This window comes from Mycteria americana, chromosome 6 (genome assembly GCF_035582795.1).
Source record: "Mycteria americana isolate JAX WOST 10 ecotype Jacksonville Zoo and Gardens chromosome 6, USCA_MyAme_1.0, whole genome shotgun sequence".
Taxonomy (NCBI): domain Eukaryota; kingdom Metazoa; phylum Chordata; class Aves; order Ciconiiformes; family Ciconiidae; genus Mycteria; species Mycteria americana.
The window spans coordinates 4,964,703-4,987,516 of NC_134370.1; the positions used below are offsets into that span (position 1 = coordinate 4,964,703).

The 22,814-nt window shown below is 43.8% G+C and overlaps 1 protein-coding gene across 2 annotated transcripts in view; it reads left to right on the forward strand.

The window, feature by feature from the left end:
* CHST15 (carbohydrate sulfotransferase 15) overlaps positions 1-7,685 on the forward strand; it is a 48,146-nt gene extending 40,461 nt beyond the window's left edge. The window contains exons 6-9 of one of the 2 annotated variants that reach the window (XM_075504385.1): positions 2,897-3,053; positions 5,609-5,756; positions 6,508-6,608; positions 7,071-7,197. In XM_075504385.1, coding sequence (XP_075360500.1) covers positions 2,897-3,053; positions 5,609-5,756; positions 6,508-6,587 — 385 coding nt within the window. In that variant the 3' untranslated portion in view covers positions 6,588-6,608; positions 7,071-7,197. Of the gene's footprint in view, positions 1-2,896; positions 3,054-5,608; positions 5,757-6,507; positions 6,609-7,070 lie in introns of both variants that reach the window. The other variant, XM_075504384.1, reaches the window with a different exon arrangement.
* The last annotated feature ends 15,129 nt before the right edge of the window (positions 7,686-22,814 follow it).

Below are 22,814 nucleotides of genomic sequence, written 5' to 3' on the forward strand. Positions count from 1 at the left end.
AGCTGGCTGAAGTGGCTTCCTCATGTAAATTCCCAACGAATTCCCTGATTGCTTTAACCACCCTCTGTAATGTGGGCGTAGCTCTTTGCCAGCTTTAATAAGGGTGAGATAAAAAGTCAGCTTCATCTCCCTTACTGCATTTATGATAAATGGGTTTCTTTTTGTTTACGATTCCCTATGCCCTTGTTGCTGATAGCTCATCTGAATTGCAGGAGCAAAAGCAGCCGTGGCAGAAGGGGCAGCCTGGGCGATGCAGGGCAGGGGAGCGGTTACCTTGCAGTAGCCAGGAGGCCATGGGTGCTGCACAGGGTCTGGGACAGGGTCTGATCTAACCTGCACAGGGTCTGGTCTATCCCCTAACGGGGGATATTTGGAGGACATCAAGGTTTGTGATGGTGGGTGTCAATGGCGTCATTATTTCATTGTAATGGATGGTGATTGAGGGTAATGACTTCAAGTAACCGGAACAGCTGAAATACTAGTCAGCAAAGGTTTTATTTCCAGGCAGATGTCCCCAGAATTAAAAACAGATGGAAAGAAATATAGACAATCTTGACTGCCCTGCGGAGATAGAACTTGTCTTCAAGAACGTAATTTTCCATAAGATGTCAGCAAGTCTTTAAAATGATGCGTTTATTTTAATGGATGATTAGAAATACTAAGCAGTCATATTAAACCTTTTTAAATAAAATTGCAGCCAGGCCCATGCTGTACATGATGCCTGCTGGCTGATTTCCTCCACCAAGAAGCTTTTTACCTGCTCTGCCAGGAGCAGTTGGTCCTGCCATCCCTGGGACAAGCCAGGCAAGCCCGAGTCTTGTTGATGTACACACTCTTCTGCAAGCAGGAGATACTGTTGTGTGCCTAATTTAGTTAAAGTTGGCTGGCTTTGTCCCTTAGCTTCTCCCCAGCTCGTCCTCGTACCGTGTGCTAGTGGGGTGGCTCTTTGGTGGGTGCAGCGTGATGGACCCAGGGTCTGCCACTGCAGAGGGAGAGGACACACGTGGTGCCATGGTTGTGGTCCTCAAGCACTGGTAGGCATTACTTTGAAATAGGATGTCTGCCCAGTCTGGTCCAAGCCTGGTACCCTGCCTCTGCTCTGAGATGGAGTTTTTTCGTTTAAAGAAAACTGTCTGAAGTGGATTTGCCAGACTGGGAAGAACTGGACAAAAATCAGAGTCTTCGTCTTTCTTAGTTGGTGGCTCCTACAGGTAGCATTGAGTGCCTCTGCCTCATTTTCTATAGTTTGCTGTGATTTTTCTTTTAAAAAGTGTGTTAAAAATTGAATTAAAAGCATCCTGCAACAAATGTATCCCTTTTCTTCCTTTTTAAATGAACAGAGAGTCTTCATTTGTTTCATAAGGGAATTAAAATCCTGTTCTTGCAAAACACTAGCATAAATAATGAGTGCAGAGGAGCTATTCCTGTGCTTAAGTGCTTTACTGGATTAGGGCCTAAACTTTCTAAATTAAATGATGAATTTTTAAGTACCTGTGGAACTCTAGGGAAGTTAAAAAATAAATAAAGTGCAATACAAAAGGTTACTGCAGCTGTAAAATGAGACCTAAATAAATAGAATTTTTGGGGGGTAATTTCTTGGACACCTGTGTTTTTTGAAAGGGGCTGAACAATACCTAGGATTTCTGGAATTGTCGAGAGGTGGGTGCTATGGAGCTATGGAGGCTATGTGCTGCAAACACACTTGGGGGAAATGAATTCTCAGGTGTTACAAAACTGTCTCCAAAATATTGCGGTTCTGGTCATAGTTTGTAAGCCTAAAGATGAAAGAAAACTAAAATATCATGTTCAGTGGATGATTCACAGTCTAATATTTATGCTACGTTGGAGCATTTCCTTTGTCTCTTTGAACCATGTTTATCTTGGAAAAGTTTAATCAAGGTTCCAGGGATTGACGCTAAAGTAGATATTTTTATTGCCTGTAGGTTTTGGGTTGTTTCCCCACCACGGTGCAAAGGGACTTGAATTAAGATAATCTTTTTCAGGTGACATTAAGCAATTGTAACACCTGTGCTAAAAATGTGCAATGAGGGGATACTCCTCTGCTGTAACTTAGAGAAATGCCTGTTGCTGGTGGCTCTGTTCACAGCAGCGGCTGATGCAGGGGCTCTGCTTGCCTGCAAGCTGCCAACGCACACGGGGCCATGTTCTGCTGCCCTCAAAGTCGAGGTGGGACTGCTTGGGGAATGCAGCACTACAGACTGTAGCACAAACGTGAACCGTTCACCTAGCTGTAGTATTTCAGCTTAAAAAAACCCAGAGGTGGAATGCTGTAAATTGGGAGGTTTTGATGGAAAGTCAACATAGAAACAATATGGGATTGGAGGTGGAGCTTTCTGCAAGAACTAGGAAATCTGGGCTTCTTCCTATTTTTGATGATGGCCAGTTTGGTAATCACATAAAAATCACTCTTTCTAACCCAGCCCATTCTTCTCTTGGTTTTGATTTCAACTTAAACTTTTGAGGTAAGGACTGTTTCTATCCGTGGCAGTGCAGAGCACCAAATATAGAGGGGTACCGATGTCAGCTGAGACCAGTTCTGCTCTTCACAGATAACACAAATTTAAACTATATACATGTGAAAAATTTGCCTTCAGGAGAAAACAGTGGCTCGCACAATTACTAGGGTCAGGTTCTCAAGGGATGCTGACCTTGAAAGCGGGGATGATGTTTAGCAATACCCTGGAGTGGATGTTACTCTGAGCCAAAACTCATCAAAATGAATAGAAAATGTGTCACTGGCTGAACAGGCTGTCGGTGGGACAATGGTCACACACATGTACCCTTTCCCTCGATTCATGTAACTGTTTGCCATTGTCATGTAAATAAATCTTCTTTCATTTCCTCTGCCATTTACTTACCCATATCTCATTCGCAGATTGTACTCCGATTATCTCTACTTTGCAAGTGCTAATAAATCTGTGGAAGACTTTCATGAAAAAGTGGCAGAATCACTGCAGCTGTTTGAAAATTGCATGCTGGATTACTCACTGAGAGCCTGTGTCTACAACAACACCCTGAACAATGCCATGCCCGTACGTATTTCCAAGAACGTTTGATTCCTTGCTTGTTTAATGGTACGTTGTGTCAAGGTTATTAAAATACTGAAATACTGTGCAAATAAGCATCGAGAAATAAAACTTTCTCCCTTTTCATTGTAAAGCAGATGACATATATATGTAAGCATGTAAAAGCTGATGTACTGGCTCAGCTGTCTCCTCAGTCTGTTCCCTGATGAATGCCAACAGTAATAATACAGTCTTTCTATTGTGCAAGCGTATGGAGAGCACATTTAGTGAAGATTACAGTTTAATGTGTAAGCTTTTTGCAGATCTCTCCAAAAAGTAGCTCTGGCAAGGATCTTTGTGGTACGAAATTGCCTCAAAATCAGAATAAATTATGTATTCTTTTGCAAGAAAAGGCTACCAATAACTAGATAAAACCTTTCTTTTTTTTAAATTGTGTGCATCAGAAAATGATAAAAGGAAATACAGAAACTGCTGGCAGGGGAATGGATAAGTATTACAGGCTCAGTATTCCGAAATTCACATTTTTAGTGTAGAACTGACTTCAGATTTTGCTTGAGGGGGGAAAGTAATATGGAAGAGATTGACTTGAAGTATCACATCTGGCCAGTTTGCCATTCAATCCTATTTTATTTGCTCAGGCTGTAAAGGACTCGGAGGGAATACTTCCCTCCTTTGTCTCCAGGGTGAAGTTATTGCCTCCTCCACTCGATAAAATAACCATAAAAGAGTGTATTGCACAGGCTGGAGCCCCTCAGCAGTAGGGCAAACAGGACATTCCTCTTACTTACCTTGGCAGGTAGGCTGGAGCTGTTAGTCTTTGATGATAGCCTCCAGGACCTCCACAGACACGAGTTGCTGCCAGGCAGTATCACAGTATTTTCCAGCCATCTGCTTGCACAAATGCATTTCTTCCAGTGTGGGGAGAGAAAGGCAGCGAGAGAACCAGAAAGAAAGATCTTCCTCTTATCTTCGTCCTCAGGGTGCAGAACCAATCTTCGTTTGTTGTCTTAGGCAGCCCTCTGAAGAAGATACTTTTGAAAATGAACAAAGGATGCCTCTTTCCAGAGAGCCACAAGCAGGTGTTCGTAGTAAAACAGAAATGCTAACTGTGCTCCTCAATGGGCTTCTTTAGCTTCTTCTTCAGCCAAGTTTGCTAAAGTCCGTCGTGTGCACGGTTTGCTATGTATTGAAAAAGTAGGGATTATTTTCCCCGGTGAGCTCATTAGATTGCTAATTGTGCGACTACACCATGATAATGTTGTTTTGCTATTTGTTAATATATTCCTGAAGCAAGGGAGGTGTCATAGACCTTGTCACTGCTGATGGATGCTAACCTGTATAGAAAGGGGCATTTGTCAGCTTATCCTCACTTAGAGTCAGTGAAAAGCATATTACCTGGAGAAACACATGCCGAGCCAGGGTGATCAAACCGAAAGTCCAGATGTGGATGTTATCGAGAGGAGAATGGCTTGGGAAACTCTACTGATGCCCTTTGATGTGTAGCACATATACAAAGAAGTCTGCTAAACATGGAGGCTTAATATTATAAGCAGCCAAAGACACATATCAGGATCATACATTATGATAATAATGACTTAGCAATAATTCAAAATATGGCTTATTTTACTGGAATTTAGGTATCGATGTAAAGAAGCAAAAGAGTCTATTGTTATCTGACTTCATTGGTTCCGCGGTAATGCGACTTGAAGACGTTAAGTCTCTTTTATGAAAGATGCTTATGACTTGGGATTCATGTTTCTCTCTTCTGAGCCTGAAGGGATTTAGAAAAATATTTATAAGCACAGTTGGAGGTTGGACTTTTAAGAACACCAGACTACCCTTTTTATGTTTCAACTTGTTATGTGAAATTGAGGAGGGAAGAAAAACAGAGATTGGGTCAGGACAGGCTGAAAAACTGCCTTTTCACATCTCTGGTCTAACATAGTCTGGCGCTCTCATTGCATACTCAGACAATGCACCATTAATACTGTCTAGCAGCCACTGCTACCGCAGCTTAGATCTAAAGCTAATGACTGCAATCAGAGGATAAAGCAAATACAGCCAAATCTAATTCCTGACACCGAATCAGAATATTTGTACTACTCATGGCAGCATGATCTGGTGCAGCTGATAACGAAGGCGAAATAAGCAGCGTAAGGGCCTGAAGAAGGTAGCAGGACTTAACATCATCCCTTCCACTGCTGGCCACGCAGGGGCTGAAAGCCCTCAGCGTCTCCATGAAGGCTGGGTCATCCCAAGCACGGAGGAGCATGGAGGTGAGGTGGCCGAGCATCCTTCTGCATGGTCTCGGTGCAGAGCCAAGCCCTTAGTAAAATGACATCTCTAACCAGTAGAAAAGCCATTTGCAAAGTTTGCCTTAAGCTGCGCTGAAAACAAGAGGAAGATTAAAAAATGTTCAGATACTGTCTTTTCGTGGTTCCTCAAAGGCACATATTTGGGATTTTTGCCCAGAAGACAGAGGTGAGTGTTGGTTTGTTACTGCTAGAAGGTTGTAAGATGAATTAATTTTTATTTGTTTTCATTTTTTTTTGTGCTTACAGGTAAGGTTACAGGTTGGGCTCTACGTTGTATATCTTTTGGACTGGCTGACAGTTTTTGACAAAGATCAGATACTCGTTCTTCGCTTGGAGGATCATGCATCAAATGTGAAGTACACCATGCACATGGTGTTCCAGTTTCTGGATCTGGGTAGGTGTCTTCTGGCTGTTTTGAGATAAGTGCAAAAAAATCATTATTATCCTTCTTCTAGGTCATTTTTGCTTTATTAAGAGACAAAACAGAAGAAGCATGGGAATCTGTCTTGAAGGATGCATTAATCTTGTTGCCTGGAGTCAAGCAAAATTAAAATTCCCAAATTCCCATAGAAAAGCTGGTGTTAGAAGATCTTAATAAGACTATATCAAGAAAAGAAATCAAAACTATTCAGAATGTAGGGATATATCTTACCATACGGAAGCCAGTCCTGATTCTGAAGGCAGTCAGGGCTTGTTTGTCACGGGCTTATATAGGTGCAAGAGCTATCCCACGTAATTTAAACAAATTGAAGTGCTACCGTGGTGTGCATGCTGTTGCCAACATGCACCGATCCAGAATCTAAATCCGAGTATGATGAAAGGTTGTGTTTCTAGCCGGGGAGAAGGGGGAAATTGTGTTTTTGCTGTGTTGACTGAGACATCTGTTGCTAATCCTTGGAGAAACGCTGGCAGACAAAATGTTGCCCAATGTTGATTTGACAGTAGCAAGAGGATGAAAATGTGGCTGCAAAATAGTCTGCCTGGTCCAAACACTGGTCTAGATCATGAAAAAGTTTGAATGTAGCAGATTGAACAGATGAAGAGCTTGGCTTCTTCTGCCTGAATATGGTTTACACTGGAAAAGTCTGTGGGTTTTTATCTTGCTGAAGTACGTTGTCAAGGGCTTACATTTATTCCTGGAATAGGGGCATCGCTGTACCTGTCTACCACTTTGATCCCACTGACAACCCCCAAAAAAACCCAAAAAAAGGGCTTACATGAGTGAGGCTTGTGGAGTTTCTACCAGGTATTAAACAACTCACATCATAAAGTGAAATAACAGTGTAAAATAATTGCAACTCCAAAATGGACAGGAAGTTGTATTCAATGTCATAGTTGTTTTTGGAAAACAATTTTTTTCCCTCCATGTCGTGGTTTAACCCCAGCCGGTTTAACCCCAGGGTGAGTGAGCAGCTGTGTGGTGCTTAGTTGCCAGCTGGGGTTAAGCCACGACACTCCAGAAATGATTTATGCTGCTTGTTGTAGAGATGATTAATTAATGTGAAGGGAAAACGTATTATTTCCATATTTACTACCAGTGATTTATTTTACTAATCTAAGCCTGTATTCAATATTCTGAAACATCATCGCTGCTAACACAAATTCCATTTGTCTTCCCTTGGCAAACCTTCTGAGTTAGTCATTTGTCTTCTTTAGAACAGGCATTTTTTTGTCAAATATTTTAAGATAATATTCTGTTTTTCCACAGGACCTCTAAGTGAGAAACAAGAAGCTCTGATTACAAAGAGTCCTGCATCAAACACTAGACGACCTGAAGACAGAAGTCTGGGACCTATGCTACCAACAACGAAGGCAATTTTAAGAGATTTCTATAGGCCTTTTAATACAAAACTGGCACAAGTTCTTTTTGATGATGCTTTTTTATGGAAGAGGACATAATATGTAAATTTAGTGCCACAAATACAGTGCTTAAAGGAGTTTTTATTTTTTTAAATTCTATTTTTGTGCGTGGATATTTACATTTTTCCCATTCCAAAGAGAAGCCGGTTGATAAGCTGAGACTCTTACCTTCAGTCAGCACACTTCACGACAGTTATACCACATTTTCCTTGTGAGAATGTAAAGCATCTTGCTTATCAGTTTATTGCAACTTCTTTTACCCCAGCAAAAGAGCAGAGTGGAAAAGCATTAGTACAACGATGATGTCTTACACTCTCCATGGGGATGTTGAAGTTTAACCTTCTCTAAGATGCTGCAACACAGAATTAGCATCAGTTTCCTACAATTACGCTTATAATCTCATTTTCAATATATGTTATTCATTCATTTTTTCAAACTATCAATGTCATTTAGTCATTAAAATTTTTAATTGAATTCAACCTAAAATTTTATTTCTTTTTGTCAGCATATTCACAAATGGTCTTCACTCGCCGTAAGGTTTCTATGTTTCCTTAATTCTGAAACAAAGATAAAGAATAATTGCATTTACATAAATTTCCAAGTCTAATTTATATCTTCAAGATAAATGGACTTTCCTAGCCACAGTTATTATGTAAAAAAAAAAAAAAAAAAAATTATATTCCAGGTAAGAATGGGTGACTGAAATCTAAACAGCAGGCTACATTCAGTGTTTAGCATAACAAATCCATTTTCTTCCATATTTTGTTCATGTAAATACAAATACGTATCATCTATTCATATCACTCACGCATTTTCCCAGGAAACCACTAATGGACTTGATGTAAAGCCCATTGCTGGCCATGGAGAGCTTTTGTGGAGTTTCCTGTTTGATCGTACACAATTACTCTTCTCCATTGCAAAGGAATAAGCATTTTAAAATAATGAAATCTTGTTATTAAATGCATAAATGAACAGGATGCACAGTATCTTGCATCCTCATAGAAGGATATGTTAATTAATGACATCTACATTAATTACTGCACTAGTTAAATGGGACTACATCTACATGTAGATGTATTCTCACTTAACATCTAGTTTAAAAAGTTGAGATATATAGACTTGAGAAAAAAACATTTTGAAAGCTATGGAGAAACTGGATTGCCTGAAAGCTTTTACTTGACTAAAATGGCCAAATTCTTATATAAATGTGCAATAATTCAATATTTGATTTCCAACACACCTGGTTAGGGTCACTGTCAGCTACAGTCTCCAGTCTTTCTGCAGGTAGAACTGGCCAGTGTAGTCTACTGAAGCTAGGGGCTTTTTTAAGAAACAAATGAAAATGCTTCCTGTTAAGTTCCTTTCAAGAGCCAAACTGATTGTTTCTTCCCTGAATGCGTTTTGAGTGGGTCAAATGAAGCTGGTATCTAGGTAGAGGTATCAAAAGCCCAAAGAATCATCTCTAATTGGCTTCATGTGCCCTTTCGACCTTTATGTTGGACCCCACAATACAGCTTACTGACGGATTCACAAATACATTTACAAATACTAAGGGTAACTATTCACCATCCTCCTCCATGGAGACATGTTATTCACCTCCTGTGTTTCTAAATTGATACTCAATGCTGAAAATGTCATGAATCCTGAACATTTCACATATGAATATGATTGATGACATGTGAGATTTTTTTGTAACAGAAATCCATTTCTAGGTCCTTTGCCAACTGGTAATGCGCTATTTAAAAAGGATTCAGTCTGGTGTTTGGAAAGCCTAAAGCAAGTAAATTAGAGAAGCAGTTCTAGACAACCAGAATGGATTAGTTCTAGTTCAGAAAAGCTTACAGACCAAAAATGGTTAGAGAACGGAGAATGGACTATTTTACCAGTACAAAAAAAGTATCATGGCAGCATGAATCAGAAAATCAGAATGAAGTCACCACGGTTTGCAAATGTAAAATTTTCAGTCAATAGTTTATTTATGCTAAAGATTTCTGTTGACTCTAAATTAGAGTCAACACTGTGCGGTCAGGATAACTCTATACACAATGTTTGCTAACCTGATCTGCCATGGTCAAATACTTCCATTTCGTTGTCAGCTACAACCACGATCTAATGATATTATCTTACGAGCCCTAGAAGCTAATGAATGTATCTGTCATTGTCTTTTAGTGTGGGCATTAATTCCATGAACAAATCACAGACACTAGTTTGTGCCACACTGATGTATGGTGCTGAAACTCTAATTTCTGCCAGCAGACCTATGCAGTCCGCCAGTGGTCAGGGAGATTCTCTCTGCCCTTTGCCTATGTATATAATCTAAATCAAAACATGCTTCATGGTCAAAACTTCTACTTTAGGCAGAATCACACCCAGCACCCTGCTAGATCAAGGTCTTGCTTGGTTCTGACCCACAGGAAGGAGAAGGGTTGAAGGTTCCCTGTACGAAGGTGGACAGTGGTGACCACGTGCACCCAAGTGTGGATAAGCTCAACGGAGAGCAGTTGGTGCGCACTGAGTGTCACCACGTTGTGCTTAGCACAATGACACGGGGGAAGGGGCTATAGCTATAGATGATGTGTTAGGAGCCTCTGGTCCTTCCGAAAGTGAAGTCTCCAATGAGGATGCTTTTATGTCTTCATCTCTTTCATGAGCTCCAATTATTTTGGATCTTATTGACCTCTTGATTTAACACAGTGCAACCTTATGTTGTTGGGTTGTGGCATGACTAAATATCAAAACGTAGCAAATTAATCGTCAAGAGGGCATCTTGGAGGTAAGGATGTTGCTCTCTAGTCCAGACTGTGAAAATAGTATTGATCTGGTGACTCAGAATAAAATAAAATAGCATTTGATTTTCTTGAGTGATGTGACAGCGCTGGGTGTCAGACCCCTTGTCTTCATCCACAGAGCAGACAGGGTACCACTGCCATTCTATGGCTTTACTCCAGCCTCACAGCAAATCTCTGCGTAGGCTAAGGCTCACCCCCAAGTTCTTCCAGTTCCTTTTACCGTTCTGTTGACTATTCTAGCTGTGAAGGAATTCAATATTCTTGTTATCATTCACTGTAGCACTGAGCTGACCTACATGCCCAGAACAGTAATTTGCTAAGAAATTGGACTTACTATCAAGACAATATATTTTCTTGTTTGCCAAAGCATAGCGGTGGCTCTTTGCAAAGAGCTCAGAAAATGTGGGTCTCGTATGGTGTTTCCTCTTATCTCTGCCGAACAAAAGTAATCAGGCAAAGATGCAGCTTTCCTGAGTGCAAAGGCGCTGAGGAAAGCGTCGTTCCAAATGTTCTTGCTGCTACTGCAGAAGAATGTGAAATGTGTTTTCTGTAAGACCTTGCGTGTTTGGGCCAAGCACGTTGGCTGGCTGGAAGAAGCACAGTAAAAACAAAGGATCTTCTCTTAAGAAAAACAGGCACTGGTTTACACAGAAAATGATCTGTCGTTATCTGTTGAGTCCAGTGCACAGGCTTGTATGCTTCAGCTTAATAAACTGAAGATAAACAATGAAGTTGTCACAGTTCTGAATATATCTTTCTGCCAAGAAATTAATCCGTCTTCCAACTAAGCCAAACGCTCTTTCATTAAAGACAAAGCACAATGGTGTCACAAAGAGTTATTCTTGCTAGATACCCCTAACGCAGGCACGTTTAATGATGCATTTTGTGAGCAGATGGATTTTCCTAACAAAAACGCTTGTGTTGCACTACCATCTTGTGGTCACCACCAGTAATACTTTGTGCCGTGGACATGCATGCATTTTTTTTTTTTTTTCTACATTAAAAAGGGCAGGTGCAAAAAGAAAAAATAATTTCCACTTCTTTTCGGATGCCCACAGGAATAAAATTTCCCGTGCAGCCCAGGAGAAGCCCCAGCATCCTTGCGGTCCCTCCTGGGGAGCTGCTGCAGGGTCCTGCAAGTGCTGCAGTTTCCCAGGGGGATTTGCCAGCACCGGCGCAGGCCATCATGCAGCACTTAGCTCTGCGCTGAGGGAATTTGTTGGGTCATGTTATTCTAGCAGTAATTCTAGTTATTAATAAGTAGCCAGCTCAGAGCAGCTGCCAAACCACTGTCAGGCGGTGGCCTGGGAATCCCGGTTTGCCGAGATGCTGCTAAGGGCTTTGATCCACGCTTCTGTCCGTAACGGCCCTTTGCTTGCATCAGGGGAAAGATGTTATCGGCGGCTGAGGCCGGAGGGATGCTTGCCTCCACTGATTTTGGCAGAGTCCTGCTGGGGACCGCTGCTTTTAAGTCCCAGCTTCTGTGAAAATTCTGCCGGCTCTCTGCGCTGCCTCAATCAATAGAAAGGCCCTTAAAATGATTGCCAGCGTGGCAGGGGCTTAATGGACTGCCAAGCTGAAAGCTGCCGTTGAAAATTAGAGGCCTGCTGTGTACGTATTAAGCCACAATTAGCAGAAAACAAGGTTTGGAAGCGACACAAATAGCGATCAACGTATCACACATTTCAGAGGAAGGACGTGTTTTCTGTCCCTCACCCTCATCATTTCTGAGCATCCGTTTGCTCGGTGAAAAAGCTGCCCCTTTGAGCAGGTGTTGGGGCTTCTGCGGCTGGGCTGGCAGGGGCAGGGGCTGCTCGCACCCCAGGCTGTGCCCAGAGGGGCACTGGGGCTGCTGGGCTCCCCAGGGGTCCATCTGCCTTCTCCTGCTGTCACCCACCAAATGCCCTTTTTCTCCAATGATGTCTGAGGCTGCAGGAGGAGGGGGGTAAGATTTGTGTGCGCATCTGCGTCACGATGGCTGCGTTTTGACTCCTCGGATCCTCGCAGAGGTGCGAAGTCCCAAGCTTATGATGTGACCAGTTCATCATCTCCGATCCCTGGAAAAACAAGCCCAAGAGGCAATACGGGTGCAGCTGGGACCCGGCTCCATCCCTCCAGAAGAGTCATGCCCTTCGTCTTCCATTTGAATCCCCAGCCCAGCAGCAGGATCCCACCCGCTGCAATGCTCCCTGTTCCCTGACTCCCATCCACGCACTCTCCTTTTGGCTATGGCTCACAGGTGTGGAAAATCTAGAGGGAAAAAAGCTGAAAATACAACTCTAAGAGCTTTAAAATTGCTGTATAGTTACTGAAGTAGCAGTTGCTGTGGTAACAACTTACTGCATAGCAGCGGTGGCACTGCAAAGGTGCTGCACTGGACGTCTTCCCCAAGGAAAACGTGGGCAAGCACTATCATTTGCTATCAAAAGGGGGACAGAATAATTCACAGTTCTTCCCTCAGCCTGGGTATGTCTCGCACACTTGCAAAATGATCTCTTCCTCTGCTAATGAATGGGAATGAGGAAAGGGAAGGGTTGTGCTGGTACTCAGAGCATTGCAGTGGAAGAACAGCCTCAGAGCAGCTCCCAAAACTTTATTTATTTTAGGTTACAGAGGCCTAAGCCACGGGTGACTTGCAAATAACTTGGGGCTTAGCCTTCGATGAAGCTAAAACCAGTGCATTCTGATTATCAAACATGTTGGGTTTCTCAGAGACCAAAAATTTGGGGCTGTCTGCATCACACATGTAGTGAGATGTCACTCATCAGTGGCTGCTCAGAGTTTAGCTGACCAAGCTGGGTCTTCTTCCACAGTGAAATTTTGAAAAAAAGAGTTTTTAGGGAAAAAAAATTGTGTTTAAAACTTCAGTGTTTATTTTTCTTGGTTTAGAGACTTGTTTAACACATCCATTAGTCAGAAAAGTGCACAATATAATTTAGATCATTCCCAGCTTTTCTGTCTTCCCAGCTCAGCCCTCATGGTGACACATGCCGTGTGGATATTTATTTATACGTCTTACTCTGGGCCTGAATTGACTTAATTTAAGTGACTGTTGCTTTCTCAGATCTTCTATGAGAGCGATTACCAACGCCCCACTCGGGGAACAGTCACGCTGCCGTTTTAAATAGGCATTAAAGCAGAAATACACTCAGGTATCTCCAGCCAAGCCAGCCTAGGTCTGGAAGAAGCCAAGGGTTGGCTTGACTGGAAAGGTATCAGCTGAGCCACCCCAGACTTGGCTTTTGTTGCATGTTGCACTGGGAGGTTTAACCTGAGAGTCATGGGGACGGGATCCACAGAAATGTGGGTTCCTCACCTCCCTCTGCCCAGCTCGTGCAACAGAGTCCAATACTTCACTTAGGCTTGGGAAGGAGCAAACTATATTAAAGGGAATAGAACAATTATTGAGGGGGAAGGGCTAAAATAAGAACAGGAGCTACTTCACTGGATTAAGAGTCTGAAAGAGCGGCTAAATGCTGCATTTATAGCTAAGAAGAGAAAAGGGTTGGCATTAGGAGATATCTCAGGTATCCTCCACCCCTGCGTGCAGGCTCTAGATGGGAGGACCCATCCAAGGGCAGGACTCTGCTCCAGAGAGTGTGTAACAGATGGCAAAAATACAATATGCCTTTTATTTTAGGCTCTGTTTGTGGGAAGCCACGTTGGTGATTTTAGGTGGTGGGGTGCGATGCTGCTGTGAGGGCAGGAGCGGAGAGGTGGGGTGCAGCACGGCGCTTGCCGAAACCCGGCTGCCTGCAGCGTTCGCGCGTTGCCACCCCATCCCCTCCAGCTGCAGTTTCGAGGGGTCACCAGGCATTTATTTTCCAGGGGTGTAGGACCAGCAAAGAAATGAGGCGTGTTTAGGCCAGCAGCATACCACGAGAGGGCAGGGCATAGCTGGAAATGCAGCTGCAGCTGGCCAGGCTGTGCAATGGCCAGAGCCAGCTCTGCTGCCCTGCAGCGCAGCCACAGCAAAGGGCACCCGGGAGGTAGCAAAAGAAACCCGGGGAAAAGGAGGGACATGTCCCATGGTGACTGCAGCCAGGTGGGCAAAGCCTGCTGCCCAGCCTCGCAGCCTACCAGCAGTCCGCTCACAAAAAGCTTTTAGCAGAGATTTCCCCAGAACCGCACCGAGCGGTGGAGGGAAAGCCGTTCTCATGCTACATAACGCAGACGCATACATAACTCAGCATAGCTCAGTATAACTCATATGTAACTCAGCACAACTCGTATGTAACTCAGCACAACTCAACATAGCTCACACATAACGTAACTCCTACGTAACTCAACGTAACACGAAGAGCGCTGGGAGAATTCGGCAAAAGGACCTAACCGTGCCCAGCAGTACAGTTTCCACACAGCACGGTGTTGATGCTATTCATGCAGTGGCATTGACATCGCGGTCCCCCTTCTCTCTCCTGCGTGAGCCTACCAGGACTGCGGTAGCCCCACACCTTCAAATTCACTCTGATCCATGCTGCCAAATACAACCTCAGTGCAGCTAATAAGGATTTTGAAGGTGCCAAATAAAAATCCCACTTTCTTATTGTGACTGGCAAACATAAGCCCAACTTCTATGAGTTTATTATTTCAGTGCATTATTTAGTTATCCTGTAGCATGATATGTCGGGAAAAGGACATATGAACAATTCATCCCCACTGTAAAATCCTTCTGTGACAGTTGCACACTAAGCAGTCAGGTCAGTATTTATGGCATCATTAAACAATATTTGCTAAGTTCTGTGTTGCCTCACGGTGATATTACCAAACTGAGTGGTGCTGAAGCATCTTTTGCTTCAGTAGTACTATCAAAACATGAAAAAAAAGTTTCTTAGACTGAACACCCCTGTGTATTTAAATAACACCTTCCAAATGGGCGCATATGAGTCAGTCCTGGACGGTGCTGTGTCATACGGCCCAGGGTGAAGCCTGGAACATTTGCTCCCAAGCCAAAGCCAAGCGTGCCTGGTGTCTGGCCTGATTCAACAGTTAATATGTGCTTTTCTGACACTGGATTACAAAGTGTATTTCATTTCAGCAGGTGGTGCTGCACAGCAGTCCTGTCCTTCTAACTGTGGCTGAGCTTCTGTAATACTGTATTTGAGAAGTACCGAATTTATACACTTACATTAAGCTGATTTTCAATAGTTTTCCTTTCTTCTATATGTGCTACAGAAGTGTATATTACTTAATGAACACCCCGGTAGGTATGCGTTGCTGTGTAATTAAAGGCTGGGGGGCTGAAGGCAGCACAGCATGAGCTAAGGCAGGTATTTGAAACAGAACAATTCGGCAAGCAATCAAAATCCTGAGCTTCTGAAGCCAGAAGGTTCAAAGCTCTTGGACCAGCATAACTGTACTTATATGAGTATGATAAAACCTCAGGAGGCAGAAGCCGTAGGTGTCCAGCGCTGCAGGAGGCAGGATTTGCTGAAGTTTAACTGCTGGCAGAGCCAGGAAATTGGGAATTTTAACACCGTGAAGTTCAGGAACTGAAGTGCTGGAGAACTCGGGACAGAGGGAGATGAAAGGCTCCAAGCGCAGCCCTAGCAGGGGTGGGGTAAGTTGATTTATTTTAGAGAAACTGTGGCTCGTGCCAGAGTGATTTGGTCCTCCAACTGTAAAAGGAACCAACTAGCGAGAAGTGTTCACTGTTCATTGTTGTCTTGGCAGGTATCTAAGAAATTTCAGACTATAAATCTTTAAAATTTGAAGTGCCCTCAGCTGTGGGTGTTTAAAAATCTGTTGCTGCTCTTAGGACCACTTTTTTGAAGAGTTGCGTATTCTTCGTTGTTCACATTTTCTTTACTTTCAACAATGCTGTAGCAAGGATTTGCCCCAGACAATAAAATACCCAGCTCATGGTTGTAGTCATCAAACCTAAAGGAAAGGAAGATGACCTTGCAGCTAATGCCCTTCCTTGGGACTCAGAAGATTTTAATAACCGTGTCTTCCCCAGAACCCCATCAGACCTCAAGGAAGCCTCTTGACCTGGGCTCACCTTGCCTGCCCTCGAGCACGGCAAACATCAGGAGGCAAATCAGCCCCGCTGGCTTGGCATTACGCCTAAACTAATATTCCTCTGAGAGGAAAAGATCACCAAAAGTTCCTTGTCTCATGAGGCACTGGAAGAAAAATAGAAGGCTACTTAGGAAACCCCACCTGTGGATGGGCAGGAGACCACACGTAGCTCCTGGTGGGAAGAGTGAAGGACTCTCTTCGAGAGGCTGGCAGGGCTTGCATACAGGCATGGGGAGAAATTCCTCTGCTGCAAGGAACCAGCCTGGTATTTGCTTGACTGGTTGCTTTAAAAGGACAAGGCAAAGGGGAATATGAGGAATGTAACTGATTAGAATAAGTAGCTTGAACAATATCCTGAGATTTTTAATACGTGGAGCTTTTCACAAAGGTTTGTGAAGGTAGCCAGAAACTGCTTATCTCTAAAGCCAAGAACCAAGAAAATATTGGGGTTTTTTTATCATTTCTATACTTGGAAACATGTATGTTGTTCAGGAAGTGTAATTTTGCATGCTTCTCCCCTATAGCCATCCCCTCTCCTCTTTGTCCTGATAAACAGTTAAGGTTTATCCTTAAGTTAACCTTAACCTAACAGTTAAGGTTTATCCAGTGAAGGTTAAATTGGCTATATCAGGTCCCTCACTGCATTTCAAAAATAGGTGTCTGCTGTCTCATGGGGCTATGGCAAAAAAAAGAGGGGAAATTTCTGTATTAATGGTTCAGAAGACCAGAAATCTGTAAATTACACAAAACTCTGAAACAGTTTCCATTTCCACAACAAATACCGAGTTCCAGACTTTTAGATAGCATAGTTAGTGCTGTGATTAACAGCATCAGTTACCAGTGCAGCATCTGAAGTTTTCTCTGTGACGTCTTGGCAATATTATCATAGGTACTTTGCAAAATTAACATAGCTACAGGAGCTTTCAGCATTACGTTATGCAGTCTTTTAGGAGGCTTTCCAGTTGACATGATGTTACGATATCTACCATGTGCTTAAGAAGAAAAAACTCTTAATTTACTAGAGGATTTTATAACATATTGTCGGTCTTACCATGAAGAAATCTCACATTTTTATTTAGCCCCATTCAGGCCTGGTTTTCCTAACATATTTGTCCTACTTTCCCCCAGAGTGACTGATTTCTAGACACATGCTGCAGATTTTCTGCTCTGCAGCTCACACAAGTCCCCAGAATAAGCTGAGCTGGTTCTCAAAGCATTTTCACTCTGGCCCAGTTTTCATGAGCAGATGTAACACAAATAACACGGGCTCAGGTTTGCAGGTTAGGCTGGTGCAAATACTTGCACCATGCCTTTTTTTGAAAATGCTACTTGAAGAAATCTTCAGTATAATGAATATCCCCTAAATAACATGTAAATTCTCTTTAAGCACAAACCCAAGATTACTGAGCCCAAAGGTGAATGTGAACAGTCCCGGCAGTGCCAGCACGGCTGCAAGAGAGCCAAGCTGGACGCCTGGACAGAGACCTGGACCTCACAGCACATTTTGATGTCAAAGTCTTTTCCTGCACTCTGTGATACATCAGGAAGAATATTAAAGTATAAATATTTTTTTCCCTGAATTACAATCTTTCAAAGGTATTCCATGTTTAGGATATGGAAAATGTATACATTGAAATACAAGCCCAGAGAATATAACCCAAGAAAAGCATCTCTGAGCGAGTCACAATAGGAAACTTAGATGCCTAAAATGTACATGTAGTTATGTTCATTGCAGTTTAAAAATCATTTCACATGCTTAAAGTCAATTTGAATAGGACTGTAAGGGGCAGCAACACTTATATCCAGCATCTACTGTCTTGTTTTTATGATTTATTGAATATATTTGGAAAAAGAATTGTTTTCAGGTTGTTCCAGCATGAAAATTAGGTGAAACCCACCCCTGCACAGTGGAGCTGAAGCCCTGCACTCCCCTCTGCGTTGCAGTGATCTGGTTTGCATGTGGGAACCCTTCGCCTTCATGAAGCGTGCAAGGCAATCCAAGGAAAGTGCAAAACCACCTTGCATCCTCCCTGTGATGGGCACCACGCTCCTCGGTGAGGGATGGAAATGGAAGAGGCATTACTTTCAGGCTGCTCCTCTAATCCAAGCAGTCCCTTTGCTGTGAGTTTTTTCTCAATGAAGGGAAAATCCATTTGGCTGGCATCATTTCCTCAAAGCGCCAGCTATTCGTCGTGCTTTTGCATTTGCAGGCTTTATGGCACTTGTGTAACGGGCGGTTGGGTCTGAAGGCACTCTTACGAAGGTGGCAGATACAGAGCATGCAGCCGGCCAGTCCCATCTTGGATCATAACCACGTTAGCTGCCGCCGTGCAGCCACAGCTGAGACTTATGCACCTTGAGCGGATTTCTTCCTCTCCATTTGCACACGCTGCTCCAGTTAAACACTTGCCACCCACCACCCCCACCAGCGAGAAGTGGGACCTGGGGACAGCGAGGGCTGAGTGGAGCTGAGGGGCTCCACGTCGACCATCCCCTCCCTAGCCTGAATGTGAGCTGGTTCTTGCCCTTGTGGTCCCAGCCTGGATGGAGCTCTCCTGGGGAGGGGGAGAGTAGCAAGAAGGTTTCCCACAGCAGTGAGTTGTGGAAATGCTTTGGAGCAGGGCTCTGTGCAGACAAAACACCAACTCAACTGGTTGGCAGCCCCTGTAGTAAGGATTTTGTTGCTTGGTCTGAGGCCAGTATTAGTGGGGATTTAATGGAGCAAGGTCCTCTCACTGTTACTCCTCCTTTGGAGCAAGGGAGAAGCAAGCAAAACTAAAGCAGAGTATCTACCTGGAGCCGTCAGGGACCTAGCAGCAAATCTGTGATTTCTGCTCTGGTACATTCACCTGCTGTCTGTCTCTGATTATTGTGTGTACAGATCAACCTGCAGAGAAGCAGAAGCATAGTTCTGCTACTTCAAAGGATTTCTTACTGGCTAAGGATGAAACAAAAATTCAATCAGAATCACAAGACAGTATTTCAACTGCAACCTCTTGAAGTTTCACTCTGAAAATAAAGGCTACACAAAATAACATTGCAGACTTTGCACCAAAAAATGTAAAGATGTACTACAGTCACGGTAAAACAAGGAAAAAGAAGATTCGTCTATATGCCACCCCTACAGGCACAAGCAGTAGTGAAGTGCTGGGGTCTGCAGAGTCTCTTTCTGCCCTCTGATACATTCAGGCATGCTGGGATGCGCTTTGTGGAGACGTATCTTCTTGGCCCTGTAATTATTGCTTAGGAAATAATTCTACTGGCAATCCACTGAAAGGAATAAAACCCTCCTCTGCCCCTTCTGAGCCCAGGTCGGTAAAACCCAGCAGGCAGAACTAGAGGGTGGGTTTCCAAGGACTAGGAGCAGGAGCTACAGTACTCCCCCGTGATTGTCAGCCTGGGTGTCATATATGCAAAAGTCCCATGTTGGGTAAGAGATGATGCCACTGCATTGCTTCTCATCAGCATGGACATCCCTCCTGGAGATAAACCCCAGATGTGCACCACGGTCTATGCGTGGTGGCTGCACAGGGACAGCAGGAGAAGGTGAGGCAGTGCCAGAGTCATCCATGGAGAGAACAACAGAAGCTCCTGGGAAGCTCTCCAAAGCTCTGACCTGGGCCTCCTCTGGGTGTTTCTTTTAGTGAAACAAGACTTTCTTTCTTCTCTACCGATGTACGAGGGTGGGATGGCACGAAGCCTGCTGCCTTGGTCTGCAGGGACCTGGAACTTTGCCGGAGCAGAAAGTCCCAGCTGTGGGAGGTGTTTCCCCAGTGGTGGTCCCACCACGCACCAGGGGAAGGTCACAGCTGAGCAGGCCCTGAGCAAACAGATGTGCATCCAACACATCTGCTGGGAACCGTCTGGTGAGTGGGAAGGCGCTTGGCCGCTACTGGAGGGGCATTTCTCACAGCAGAAACTTGTGCTTACCAGCCAGCAAATCCAAACAGAAAGTGTGGGGTGCTGTCTCAGCCATGTGAGTCGATAGGCTGAAGTGGCCTAGTTTTAACAGAAGAGGCACTTTCAGGTGAAATGTTGAATCTTCTCACCCCCGGCAGAACATGTCCCATCAAAATTTTATATGGCCTTGGGATCTTCGTGTTCTATAAACAAGGCATTTCCAGATGCATAAATGAGAAAAGACTGGAATATCACAAATTGCTCGTCCAGGGAAAAAAATAAATGTAGAAAGAAAAGCTCAGTAACTTACTTAAAATATATGGAAATTTATATACACGTTACTTTTATCCAACATCAGTACTCTTGCTTTTGCAGGGAACTAGAGCAACTGGGCATTTCCTACATCATTCGTTCTCTCTCCCTGGGGTACTTTATAACATGACCTTTGAGTTGAGGTTCTGAATGTGTTGCTGGGATAGGTGCTGTAGTCTGTGGGGTGTAGGTCACCTCAAATGGGGTTTTAGGGACCCTTCTGAACTAAACATCCATTTATATGGCTACCTTGCATTACATGGGATGGGACTTGATGACCCAAGTGGTCCCTTCCAGCTTCTCATGAAAGAAAAACAGTGAAAGAAATGTTTGTTGTTCCAGGGCTCTTTTTAACTGCCATGAGGAAGCTCTTACATAGTAAAGAAAAGATTATTATCAGTCATAATACTGTGATGCTAAAAGAAGGTTTGATCTCTTTGTGCTTATCATCACAGTGAAAATAACATGCTTTTCCTTTACATGAAAAGTAAAACAAAGGAAAAGCTACTATTTATGCTGAGTTTTTTCCATTCCAGCTATACAAAAAGTCATTTTCCAAAACTACAAAATTTATTTCAAGTCTTTAAGGAAAGAATACGAGATCTTTGGGCTGGTACTGCTAAAGTACTCTAGGGTCTTTAAAATGCTGCAGTAATTCCTACGCAACCTTTTCCATCCTTTCTGGATATCCTTGCAATGATTCAGATATTGCTTTCTCCATTGCGTATTGCTGTTATTCACAGCCAGGGATGACAGGGAAGGAGTACGGCCCCGCAGTGCTTGTTGTTGTGCTAACACAGAGTGGTAGAGGCAGCCCCTGCTTAGGGTGTCCCACAGCCTCCACACACACGGACACACGCAGACACATGGACACACACCGGTTGATGTTGGCGTTTCCTAACTTCTGAGACTTTTTAATCACAGAGCTGTTTCAGTATGGGTTTGGGTATCGTATAGCCGTATTATCCTTGGCAGGCAGTTATATAACCATCCTGATCAAAAGATCATTGCAAGTTTTGGAAGAAAATGTCTGCCTTTTAGAAGAACAAGATCCTTGACTCCTTTGGATAACACACTCCTAGCACCTACCAGCGAGAGGCCGCTCCCCTCTTTGGCTCAGCTCTCACAGTATTTAAGAGGTACAATTGTTCTTCTGGCAGCAATATTGCAGTCCCTGGCAATTTTCAGCGCCTCTAATATACCGTACCCCACACAGCTACTTAGTGAACCTGGAAGTTACGGAGTGCTGAAAATCAGGGGAATGCTTGGAAATGTGCTCGCTTGGAAAGGCTGGGTGAGGTTTCCATGTCCTGCTTGCTCTACATGCCACTTGTCATTTGAAAAAGTTCTAATCAGGTTGTTAAATCACTCTGATGCTAATGTGCTCCAGGTGGTCCTACGCTGCTGGGAGCTGACATGTGTTTCATCACGGAGAGACACAGCAGTAAGTGCTTAGGAAATGGAAACACTGCAAAGGCTGCCAGTTGTCATTTGTTCAACAAGCAGAACGGTCAGCGCTGATTATAATGCACCACCACACCTCCCGTGCAATCCCTGAACCACAAACAGAACCCCTGCAATAAATACAAATAAAGCAGAGAAAGGGCTGCTGAGATGTAAATAAATAAAACCATCTGCTAAAAACTGACCTCACCTGCCTTACAAAAGCCCTCCCTAAAACGGAGGGTGGCTGCCAAAAGCGTGTGTGCCGCTTGCCTCTGTGCTTAGGGAACCGTGATGAACGGCATTTACAGGCTCCGAGTGGATCCTTCTGGGGTCACTGGCTCTGCAAGTGGATCCTTTTCGGTTCAGCGCGTGAGCCTGAGTCGTAGCACCCTTCTGGGTCACCTCTGTTGGGAGCCTGGAAATCAAAAATGGGCAGTGGGACACCTTGGCGGACAACAGGCTGTATGCCATACCCATTGCAGCAGAAAGCCTGATGTGTTAACTTTTCCCTGAAGATGCCCGGTGGCCAGCCCCAGCCTCTGGTTTCTTTGCAGAAGACTTTTACATAGCGTGAGTGGATGGAGTGCTACTGACACCTCAGTACCTTCAGAGGACTTAACCCAGCATCATTTAAGTCAACAGGAATATAATGTCTTTATGAGAATGAGATTTGTGTGCATTGGACACCCACTACCTTGCGTGTAGGTTGGGATTGTTCAGTGCCAGCAATAGTCTGTACCCTTTGGCAGTCTAAGCCCTTCATGTTGTATGGAGTGGGAAGAGATTAAGAAACCCCTGGCCCAGGCTGGCTCATCAGAAGGAAGCCACAGATATTTGTGATTGAGAAACCCAAGGCCCACTGTTAAATTTTTTTTTTTTTTTTTACTCTGAGTGACTAAGATTTTCAAAGGCATGTAGGTGCTGAGGAGGACTTCCAAGAGGTCCCAAGCAGGATATAGAGCTGGGTTTCCCATGGGTGGAGTAGGCCTAGGCTGCAGACGGATCTGACAGAGAGTAAAAAGAGCTTTCTGATGGCAAGTGTGGAGCACTTCAACCTTTCTCCTGACCATGGCCCGTGGCAGGCAGCTCTGCCTGGTCAAACACTGGCTGGAGGATAAGGAGAT